General features: G+C 39.2%; 1 protein-coding gene across 2 annotated transcripts in view; it reads left to right on the plus strand.

Annotated features, from left to right (window-relative positions):
* LOC140932944 (uncharacterized) overlaps window positions 1-10,779 on the plus strand; it is a 12,377-nt gene extending 1,598 nt beyond the window's left edge. Inside the window, exons 4-11 of one of the 2 annotated variants that reach the window (XM_073382448.1) lie at window positions 136-221; window positions 614-700; window positions 3,997-4,145; window positions 6,062-6,155; window positions 7,722-7,815; window positions 8,907-8,999; window positions 10,463-10,541; window positions 10,620-10,778. In XM_073382448.1, the coding sequence (XP_073238549.1) occupies window positions 136-221; window positions 614-700; window positions 3,997-4,145; window positions 6,062-6,155; window positions 7,722-7,815; window positions 8,907-8,999; window positions 10,463-10,541; window positions 10,620-10,709 (772 nt within the window). In that variant the 3' untranslated portion in view covers window positions 10,710-10,778. Of the gene's footprint in view, window positions 1-135; window positions 222-613; window positions 701-3,996; window positions 4,146-6,061; window positions 6,156-7,721; window positions 7,816-8,906; window positions 9,000-10,462; window positions 10,542-10,619 lie in introns of both variants that reach the window. The other variant, XM_073382449.1, reaches the window with a different exon arrangement.
* Window positions 10,780-12,500: the final 1,721 nt, after the last annotated feature.

The following is a 12,500-nucleotide window of genomic DNA, read 5'->3' on the forward strand; positions in this document are numbered from 1 at the left end:
TTCACGTCCTACAGAAAACATCTGTTTTCAAAGGCAATGAAGATGTGGCATAATTATTCCCTAAGCCTTAATAATGTTAACACCTGATTGTAATGAAAACTATGGATTGAAGTTGGTATTTTGTTTATTCTGTAGGAGTGAAGACAAATTGGAGCCTAGATTTAACTTTGAAGGACATCAACTTGGAGTAGTGTCTGTGGATATTAATTTAACAGGGACACGTATCCTACTTGCTCAGAAACCTAGTGGATTTTATTACTTGTAGACTTATCAGGGCCTGGAGTTTTGAACTATTTCTATCTAAGTTAGATGTTTAAATCTAACTACTGTACTAAGATGGATTTTCAAAGCTGTGCTCTAAGATAAAAAAAGCAACGAGCCTAGTGCTTTGAACCTGTGAAATCTAAGGTGCCCGGTACTATGATTTCTATCAAAAAACAAAGATTTTCTAGTCACTGAGATGCAAAATTAGGCTTCAGGGGCCACCAGACACTGCTAAAGCACAGCCTTGATTTTAAACTATCAGTTTCATCTTAGCAATTGAAATTAATACAATAATCCTTTAACATCTTACTCACTGTGATGCAAATCCTTGACTAAGCGTGTATAACAGTTGCTGCATCAAGCTCACTGGACAGTTATATCAGAGTATGGGATCTAGAATCAGGAAAGCAACTGAAGGCAATTGACTGTGGACCAGGTGGGGCTTACAGATAGAAACCTTAACCAAGGGTGCTTACCATTTACAAAAACCACCCAGGTGGAAAACGTGTGCACAAACATAAAACTATATGTGGTGGCGAATAATCCACTACAATGTATATGTTAAAGGTCAAAATAATATTATATTCAGGTTAAAATTTTTTAGCCTAGGTTGATTCTCAATTCCTGTGTCCCAATTCATGAATAATCAAGGATAGGTGACAAAGTAAATAGAGAATCAACCTAGATTAAAAAAAAAATTAACCTGAATTTAATTTTGACCTGTAACATCAAATCAGCTAAACAGATGTCGAAAGAACTGAAAAATTTCATCCATTCAAATCACAGCCCATGTTTTTTGAAGCTCACCAAACGGAATGGCGCAAGCCATTTGATTTTCAAACCAGAATTTCCAGATTTCGAATTTATGTATTAATGGTAAGTACCCCAAGTCTTTCTATAATTGATCTGAAAGCAGCCCATTTATAGATCTTTACAGTTACAGAATAAATTTGTAACTGCAATCCTGATCAATCTTTGATCTCTTTTTTGTAGTTATTTGATCGAATTGGATCTTACATGTTATTACCAGAGCCGAGTTCTTTGAAGGTCAATTGTCACTAACCGTGGTTAAACCCATCATATATTTTAATCCCAGTTCCTTGTTCTTTTTCTTTTTCAAAAGCATTTTTTTGGATAATTTGCTCTAGTATTCTTTTTAGAGCATTCAATCATTAAATTGGACACAAAAAGAATAAAAAGCTGAATTGGGTTTTTACGCTGTCATATCTGAATTCAAATTTTGCAATAACTCTCTCGCCGAATGCATTTGACTACTTAAGGTGGCTCGACTGGATTTTTTAGGGGGGGATAGCTCCCAAGTTTGAGCATTAACCATGTCGGCATGAGTAAAGATACAGTCGAATCTCTCTAATACAGACAGCGAAAGGACAGAGTGAAGTGTCCGTATTAGAGAGGTGTCCGTATAAAAGAGGTCACTATGATAATGTCGCTTTTATGACTCCACTTACAGTTTTAAGTGTTCAGTAGCTAAAGCCAGGTTCACACTCGTCTTTAAACTGCATTCAAAGTTATTAATTCACATTACAAAGACACTGTCTTTTAGGAGCAAACAAAATTGTGCATCTCAGCAACAGACAAATTACTGTATTAAAACAAAAGGAGCTACAGCGCAATGCTGCATGTAAAAAAGTTGTAACATGAAGCACAATACTGAAAGCTTCTTTCGCTATTTTGCAAGTGCAATAAACAGTAACTAGAGTACAAAATGTAATAGAAAGATCTTTATGCTATCTGTAGTTATTGAAGCCTTCAAAAAGTCGGGTACAGTGTATGTTCCTCTGTACACCTTTTGCAAATCTTTGTTTGGTATGCAGCAACCCTGGACAGTGACTGGGCTTTATATCACCTTGCATAGCTCATCAGCCAAACTAGACAGGATTTTCCCTGAGCAGATTCACCTGATCGGGATTTGGGATTCACCCAATCACCGCAGTGTCCGTAATAAAGAGGTTAAGTTTATTTTAATATATGAATCTACTCTCTGGGGCTGAGATTTAGGGTCTGTTGTCCGTATTGTAGAGAGTCTGTATTATAGAGGTTTTTTTTTAAAGAAAATATATGAGAATTTTGTTGGGACATTGGAAACTGTCCATAATAGAGAGGTGTTAGTCTGTACCGAGAGGTTCAACCCTATGGGAAAAAGGTTACCACAACTTTATTATAAAAAGATGAAAATGTCTTATGATCTGAGTTTTATTACATCAAAATTGCCATGGCAATGTAATGATGCCATTGTAACAGCTATTTAAAAGTGTTCCCTCTTTCAATGTTCTTGAAACTTGCAGGGTACATTTATTGACAACTGATCTCGGGATTGTGAAGTTTATAAAAAAGTGCTATTTCACCGTTTTTGTTATTCTTAAAACTTTGTTTCAAAATATTTCCAAGACGCCCTCATAGAATTTGTTCAAACTTTGCCATAATTGAGGCAATGATGGTAGGTACATACTTCCTTAAGCGGTTTCTTTAAAAAACTCCTGGTACAGAGAAACACAAACATAAATAAAAAATGTAAAAGCGTCATTATGTTGCCATGGTAACTCTGTAATAAAACTCAGATCATAAGACATTTTCATCTTTATACAATACAGTTATGGTAACCTTTTCCCAGTACCTTTACTGATGTCGACGTAGTTAATGCTCAAACTTGGGAGGTATCCCCCCTAAAAAATCCAGTCGCGCCACCTTAAATGTACTCTTTATTAGGATGCCTTCGCATAAAATTCACAAACATGTTAGTACATACATGTAATTTATTCAAGTCTCTTTAAAAGTTTCTCATTCTCTTTTTGAGCAAGAGCTCTGATGATTCTCTCTGTTAATATTAGTTTTGTTTCAGTTGAACATTTAAACCAAAAAAAAGTTTTACTAACAAACTAAGAAAACCCTTGAATAAATTCAGGAATATTATTTTTTGTCCTATAACCAATCATAGCAAAGATCAGGGCATATGAGGTAGCCAAAAAACCCAATTAATGGAGGGTCCACAATAGGTTATTCGATTCCATAGCGGGTTTAATATGTTTCCATAAAAGAGAACATTTTCTTGGTCTATGCAACCAGTGTGTTCATTCATATACATTTTCCATGACCCACAGTCAGTGTAGAAAATTGGCTTCATTGCTTAATGGAATCTAGCAGTAAAGCAATTGAAACTTCCACCTACCCAAATCAACTGCCAGGACTCAGATGGAAGTAAACCTTCTGTTTTGTTCTGATACACTGACAAAAAAAAAAAAAGCAAACAGAAAATAGTTACAGTCGTTAATGGTTAAGTCGAGAACCTTAAACATCAAAGCTGCCATTGCCAGGTTAGCCGTATATAATGTTTATTTCAATAATGTATGGACTGAAGCATGAAACTCGTAACGAAAATGAGGGTGGGATCGGGATTCGAACGTAAAAAAGGGCAGGACAGCAGGATTAAAAAACAAGCAGGAAGGCGGGGTTTGAGAACGCTATTGTGATCGGACCCTGTTAATAATGATCATAATAATTTATTATTTCTGTTTTCTGAGTGACATTCAATCATGGATTGTGGGCAAAAAAACACTATGTATTATATGTCACCTCTAAATCATTTTCTTGTTATTAATGAATTAAGTTTTATATTTATTTTAATTATTACCCCAAGATCTAAAGCACACCTCAAATGAACACTATAAAAAGTGAAATTGAATTTTAATGTTGTCAATGTCAACTTCCTTTTAGTGGACACATGGACAGTTGCATTCTCACCAGATTCAAGATTGATTGCTACTGGAAGCCATGCAGGGAAAATCAGCTTAATAGGAGTGGAAAGTGGAAAGAAAGAGAGTGCTCTAGATACAAGAGGAAAATTTACCATGAGTATAGCTTATGTAAGTTAGCCAGTTTTATAACGACTATTCAGTGTATGAGGTTCCAATTTTCAGAGATTTCTAATATTGCTATGTTCCTCTAAATTAAGAATTTGTTGTTTGCCAATAATGGCGTGAAAAGTAAATTATAGGCATATGTGAATGAGGCAAAAAATGATAACAAAGATTTGCCTATACTACTATGTGTGTTTCAGTGTAAGTGGCTCAGAATGTGGCTGATTCTCTCACAGGGTGCAGTCAGTGCTTCATTGGTTGCTCAAAATGACACTGCACTGGAATCCGCTTTACAGACACCCACTTAATACAGACATTATGACATTTCCCCTTGGTGTCCATATTGACTGGGTTCCATTTAACAGGGCTGTCACTAAGATTTCAAGTTGCCACATAAATACAACAAATAGGCAGGGAATCAAACAGCTAGGGATTTCTTTTGGTTCTATTTTTCTTCTATTTTCCTATGAAGTTAGCCAGGGGCCACGTTCTTATAGTAGCCTGGGGAAATCCCAGCCCTCAGCTGTTAATGACAGCCCTGTTTGTCCTGAATGTCATTGAATAAAAGCCATCCCTCCCTTCCCTTTTTTGCTTAACTAATAACTGTATAAATATAATATGAGATGCATGAAGGACAAGACTTTAGTATCAACACAGAGTATCCATAAATTGTGACTTGAGTCCAGCATGAATATTGTTTTAGATAAAATCCTTTCTCATGATAAACCTGTTTGCAACCTTTCAAAAAAAGTTTCTTTGCTCCAATATTGATAGGAGACAAAGGAAACTCTGGTCTAACCTACACTGTAAGGAAAGATTTAACCCACATAATTATAATATGTTGTGGTTCAGTTTTATCCTTTGTTGGTTTAAATTGTCCTTCTTTTTGTTTTGGGGTATGGTAATGAATGGTAATGACTTTAAAACAAAGAAAAATAAACTTTAAACCATGGATAAAATGGAACCACAACATATCCACCAGTATTCTGTTGCAAGGTATCCGATCACCTCACCACTGAACCATTTTACCACCAATGAAATTGTCACTAAGAATTAGACTCGCCACCAAGACACACTCTACTTACCTAGGATCACTGAGTCGAGTGTTCAGGCGATAACCCTTGTCCATCTATCCTAAAACCTTGCTCCCAACATTCACGCTGCTGTGCTGCCAAGAAAACTATGGGACTCGCCCACTAATCCCACCAGCTACCCAGGCTACACTGATTGTTCGAGTTGTTTGGCAGCGAGTGGACTTCTTTGTGGCAAGAAGACTGTAAACCATGTCATGTATTTAAAGTGTAATAAGATAGAAGTCTTTCAATTTGTAAAAAACTATAAATATATATAGTAGTTATTTTTGCTCAGTATACAAGTGGGTGAAGTCTGCAAACCCTGTGATGTGATTGGCTTTCAGAGAAGACAGTTCTTTTACTAATGCAAGCAGAATTGTTGCGCAGGCTTCATTCACAAGTTTGTTTGTTGTTTGTGAATGACCAAAAGCTGTGCTTTGGGTGGTAGTTTTTCTGAATTTGTCCTCACAGAATGAACTATAAATTGTTAGCCTGAAAACGTTTGGCTGGAAATTTTCCTGAAGTTGAATAAGAAGCAAAGATGCAAATAGCAGTTGGTCATCAGACAATACCTGACAGAAAATGGCCCATGCCCATCTTAACGGTATGCAAAAACAATGTCCGGACAAAATTTGATACCAAAGACTTGCTACCTATTGTCCACAATTTTTGTTAATGCCGTTTTGAGTGTCCTTGATTGAGTCCGACGTCATTCTTGCTTTGTCCAACCAAAAAAAGCCGCACATTATGCCCTTTCAAGAAAGAATAATTATTTGCGGGTCTGTAGTAGGGGAAGTACAACTGACATTTGTTTCTCACCAACTGAAACAAATCTTTGTTTAATTTTAGAGCCCTGATGGTCATTACATTGCATGCGGAGCCATTGATGGAATAATAAATATTTTTGATTTGACAACAGGAAAATTACTCCACACCTTAGAGGGTGAGTTAGATCCATTACGCTAGATTGCTGATAAGAACTTGATAACTTTCACCTGTTGTAGTAATTGTAGATTGGTAAAATATTATGTAGTTAAATATGTTGTAAGATTGGGGAAAAAAAGAATAGCTTCCTGCTTTACATGCAAGAATCAATGCAGAGCCGTAAGGACTGTAGCTAGTTGTAGCTACAATCTTGGACAAAATAAATGGAAAAAGCTAGAGCCCCCCTCCCCCCAAAATCAAGGATGGGAAAATAGCGCGTTTTTGCCCTTCGCGCGGCTTCATCCTTAATTGGGGGGGGGGGGGGGATGGGGGTTTGCTGTTCCATTTTATTTTGTCCAAGATTGTAGCTCATCTATAGGAAAACTAATGGAACTTACAGGCATTCTTTGACAAGGCCATACTTACATCTTGTATACTTTTAACAATGCTGAAAACATGTAATAATGGGGAAAAAGAAGTCGTTAATTTTTATATCCTTGACTAACATACGTAACAAGCAGTACTGCGCTAAAGAATTTTTCACCTTATAAGAGAATGAAACAAAGGAGGTTGGACGGAACCCGCAAGGTATTGTGGAGCGAATTATCGAATGGAGCGGCGTTGAAATCATTCCCATCGAACCTTGAGAATGAAGTATACGAAGAGGTGTAAAGTGAAGGGAAGGAATGGTTCCCCCAGCCCCCCTTCCCCTTCTCTGCTACACGTATCTTAATTCACGCAGGAGAGCTTACTATCCCTGACGGTTTTCGGGAACTTGTTAGATACTTGCCTAGACTCTTCCACGGTTTTTTGAACTTTTGACTGCAACCAGTTAGCGAAAATCTGTCAACACGACTGCAAAGAACGCCTTAAATTCAGTTACGTTGCCAAGTTTGAAAGTGAATTGTTGAAAACTAACGAGGATATAGCTCCGCAAAGTCGCAGAATTTTACAGACTTTGCCGTATGATGCGGATAAAGCTCATCCTTCCCGTCCTGATACAAACCTCTTTAAAATTTCGTAACTTTGTGGAGCAATATCTTCATTCTCTTTGGACGTATCACCTTTAGACGTGGTAAGCTATTTAATTTTATGGCCCTTCTTTCCCAAAAGTTAAAAAACATGGAAGAGTCTATCAATTCTGCGTATAGCTCTGGCCTTAAAGGGGCTAGGCTACGCTTTTTGCTATGTTTTGAAAAGGCTAAAACTTTTCTCGCATCAATTGAATTCCAAAAATGATAGTCTAGTTTTGCTATTGAAGACTATATTTAGGCATTGAAACTGTTTCCTATTGCTTATTGCAACGGATGGCATAGATGGACATGGATTGAAACTTGAAAAAGTTGGGCCAACCTTTTCAAGTTTAATGCTATGCCGGCAAAAATCATCCAAAAAATCATTCGGTTAGTACGTGTACTCCCTGATGGAATTTGTTTGATGACTTCTTCATTACTCTGCAGAAGTATTTTGCTTTAAGCCTTGTGCTTTACTCGCACGGGAAGACTTGCCACTCGGGCTAGGAGATTCATTCAGGGATGCACTAGCTACTGTAAGTCAAAACAAAGTTTATGTTTTGTATCCGTAGGTCATGCCATGCCCATCAGATCTTTAACATTCTCGCCTGACTCCCAGCTGTTGATTACTGCTTCTGATGATAACCATATCAAGATGTATGATGTGTACCATTCAACTCTTCCTCCGTTTATACCTCTACCTCCGGTCATGAACCACATTTTATGCAGTTACCTTATTACAGTTACTGTTGAAGTAACTTTTGTTTTACTTAGGTAACTTTGCAATGAACGCCAGTTTTCGACCTGACTGGGCTGGTTACATCACAGTGTTCATATATAGACCTTGTCACGGTTTTCGATGCCATCTTGACGAGTAGGCAAACGTGTGAGAAATTACAGTGTTTGTATGAGAAAACGGCTGTTCTGAAAAAAATATCAATTATAAACTTAAGCTACAAAACAAAGGAATGCATTAAAAAATTTCGGGGGGCATACCCGTGCTTAAATTTCTCGAGAGGCTTGCTTTAGATTTTCCATTTACTTGTCTGTAATTTTTCCCGGGACTCTCTTACAGACAAATGTATAGAACATTTTAAAAGTGGTTCTGAGTCTTCTAGCGCATGTAACCCCTCATTTTTTTTTTCAGTACAATCCTTAGGAGTGAAGCTTTAGTTTATAATTCATATTTTTTTCAGAACAGCCGTTATACGAAAATTATTCGACATTAGCTTCTCATACAAACACTGTAATTTCTCACGCGTTTGCCTACTCGTCAAGATGGCGTCGAACACCGTGACAAGGTCTATTAGAGAGCTTTTGATTCTAAGACGAGTACGACTGCGAGAGCAAGATTTTCTCAAGTTTTATCAATACTTAGTCAGTGCGCGTGGGTGAACGAGCGTCATTTTGGCGGGGAAACGTGATAGCCGTCTTCATTGTCGTAATGGCGGAAACAAGTAATCAAATGTTTTATCATTTTGCGATCAGGAGAGGGCTTTACTTCCTTCAATAACCGTGTTAACTTTTGTGATGTAAAAAAGTAAACTGAGGCCTTCCGGGGTGTCTATTTTTTGAGAATTCTGAAACAAAACTTTATGTCAAATCTCGTCTTCGTCCTCGAGTCCAAAGGTCTCTACTTACTCAAATCCCGGATGGTTGAATTTCCATTACAGTTGACCGTCATATCTAGATTTGAATGACTTGCTTTTTTTTGTCCTGGCTGTTGTGTGCTTTCTCTTTCCTTCCTTTTTATGCAGACAACACGCTAACTTGGCTGGAACTCTCTCTGGCCATGGCTCCTGGGTTCTTGGAGTTTCCTTTTGTCCAGACAACACGCACTTCGTTTCAAGGTATGCTTTGTTTTCCATTTATTCCTTTTCGCGCTTTTTTCTCGTGATCTGCGTGCACGCGCATTGCTTCGCCTGTCATTAGCTCCTGTGAATTACCCGCTATTAACCCCGCCACCCCCCTTCTCAGGGGAAGAAAGTTATTGACCCACCCTCTCTTGTAAGCCCCCTCCCCTCCCCTCCCTCCCTCCTAATTTATCACTGATCCAGTATGGTCTGTTAATATGCTGGAAGCTCGGATTTGTTTTTATCTTTGGCTGCAAGACCCTTAAGGTCGTGTGCATGAGTATTTCCATATTTTTGTTTTAGTTCTTTATGGAGGATTGATACCATCTTCTGGTTGTTTCAAAAAGCAGTATGCTGCCCCATTTCGGTAAATTAATTAACCCCCTTCTATATTAAGCCCCCCTCCCCCACAAATGTGCTTGAAATAAATAAGCGTCTGGTTGGGGGAGTGGGATGGTTAATAGAGCAGGATTTACGGTAAGTGCTTTTGTTTCTCTTTCTTACAAAGCCTTATGGGCACTACTGCATTTTTGTTAACCCCCCCCCCCCCCTCCCCCGTCTTTTCTGAAAAGGATGTACTCTACAAATTATATTCCTACATAGCACAGTGGGTAGCCATGCGTGAACCATTACAAATAATGCATCGCAATAAAAAGATGAGTTCGCCGTGCTTGCTTTCAAACTTGCATGTTCTTTAGCCTGCGTGGATGGCGCCGGTTACTTTTATGGTTAGTTTTGAGCGCGTCCTCGAAATTTCTCTCCACCTAGTAGGCAGGCTACATACTCGTTATTCTAAGAATTCTAATTTTTTTTTACTGATTTTCGCACAAAATCTGCGAAACTTGAACAGATGTCAAGAAAACTTCTTAGTATGCAGCATGGATATAACTGAAAATTAGAGCCCGTTTGTTTTTCCGGGCAATCATCTTTGGGTTGATTGATTTCAAATCGACCGATTTCGAAATACAAGGAAATTGGACCGCTACATCGTCATGCCATAAGCTTCCGTGGCTCCAACTGCTATATTCTAGACTGTCCACTCACAGCCTTCGAAAACGCATCTCTGGCAATAGGCCCTCCGTTGTCAGTAGTGTCCTCTTTGAAAAACGTTTTCGAAAACCTCTTTTTTAATCTTTTTAGTGTGGAGGCAACACTAAATGAAAGTGCGTGCGCTTTTAAACACTGAAAAGCACAGTAGCGATGATGGGGTCTTTAAACTGTGTGTGTTATTTTGGATCAAGCAAGGCAATGGCTTTTTGTTACAGTGTTTCAACATTCAACTGAAAACAGGTTGATATAAATTATTTGATAAAGTGAAGTAATTGAAGAGCTATTCAGTCTTACCCAGTGTCCGTCAGGGTTTGATTGTAGTGGGAGACGTCAGGTTCGTGTGAGTATTAAATGAACATATTCATCGTTTTTTCAATATTTTTGGATCTGTTTCTGTGTTTTCTTTTAAGTTCCAGTGACAAGACGGTAAAAGTCTGGGATGCAGGGTCAAGACAGTGCGTCCAGACGTTTTACCAACACAGTGATCAGGTATAATTATCAAGTTGTTACAAGTTTAACATGGATTTTTAATAATTGACCATTTTATTCAATTCTTATTGACTACAGGTTTGGGGAGTGAAGTACAATGCAACTGGATCTAAGATTGTTTCAGTGTCTGACGACAAGTCAATTATAGTTTATAACTGTCCTCTATGATGTCTGTAGTTTTGACTTATGTATATTGTGTGACATCTGAAATAGAGCGCAGCTGTAGCCCTTTGTTACTTTTGAAATTAAAAAGAATGATAATTGATACGAAATGTGGTGTGGTATGAAATGTGCTACTACTACTACTACCACTACCACTACCACTACCACTACCACTACCACTACCACTGCCACTGCCACTGCCACTGCCACAACTACTACCACTGCCATTGCCATTGCCACTGTCACTACCACTACCACTTCCACTACCACTACCACTACAACTACCACTGTCACCACCACTACCACTGTCACTACCACTGCCACTGTCACTACCACTGACACTACCACAGCCACTAACACTACCACTGCCACTGTCACTACCACTACTACTACCACTGTCACTACCACTGACACTACCACAACCACTACCACTATCACTACTACTACCACTACCACTACCACTGCCACTACGAGAATCACTGCCACTGCCACAACTACTACCACTGCCATTGCCATTGCCATTGCCACTGTCACTACCACTACCACTGTCACTACCACAGACACTACCACAGCCACTACCACTACCACTGCCACTACCACTGTCACTGTCACTACCACTACTACTACCACTGTCACTACCACTGCCACTGTCACTACCACTGACACTACCACAACCACTACCACTATCACTACTACTACTACCACTACCATTACCACTGACACTACCACCACCACTACAAGAACCACTGCCACTACCATTGCCACTTTCACTACCACTGCCACTGTCACTACCACTGACACTACCACTACCACTATCACTGCTACTACCACTACCACAAGCACTGTCACTGACACTACCACTACCACTACTACTACCACTACAAGAACCACTGCCACTACCATTGCCACTGTCACTACCACTACCACTGTCACTACCACTGACACTACCACTACCACTACCACTACTACTGTCACTACCACTGCCATTACCACTATCACTACTACTATTACTACCACCACCACTACTACTACTACTACCACCACAACCACTGCCACTACCACTACCACTGCCACAACCACTGACACTGACACTGACACTACTTCTACCACTATCACTGGCATTACCACTATCACTACTACTACCACCACAACCACTACTACCACTACCACTACGACTGTCAATACCACTACCACTACCACTGCCACTACCACCTCCACTGCCACTACCACTGTCACTACCGCTACCACTGCCACTGCTACTGCAACGTCCACTGCCACTGCCACTATCACTTCGACTAATACTGGGAATTATAATCCAGAGACCCGAGTTTTAAGTCCCACTCTGACCGCTACTGAGCTGGATTTGTTCTCATCTACCCCGAGTTTAAATCCTCGGTAACGCTTGTAAATAACCAACTGGTTTGCCTCCGAACAGTTGGGATTCTTAATTATGTGGGCCACAGTGAAAACTACTATTTTACCAATTGTGTAACCTTATAAAAAAGTCAGTTTTTCTTTGCCTCTCCCAACTTTCGACTAATTCTCCGAGTCACAGCCTTGAGCTTACTTTCAGGCCGTTGCTACTAACCCCTTGCTGTGCAACTCCCTTATTTAAAAGAGATTTTTAGGCTTAAAAACAAAGAAAACTCGCATCAGGTAAATGCGACAGCTATACGCGTATGCTGCAATTAAACCCCCCTATGTACAGGGTTTGGGTGGAGTCAGCAAATGTGAATAATTAAGAGAAATATTTAGACAACCGACAGAGATCCTACAGTGAATGCCCTCTCCCGTTTC

Source organism: Porites lutea, chromosome 4 (genome assembly GCF_958299795.1).
Source record: "Porites lutea chromosome 4, jaPorLute2.1, whole genome shotgun sequence".
Taxonomy (NCBI): Eukaryota; Metazoa; Cnidaria; class Anthozoa; order Scleractinia; family Poritidae; genus Porites; species Porites lutea.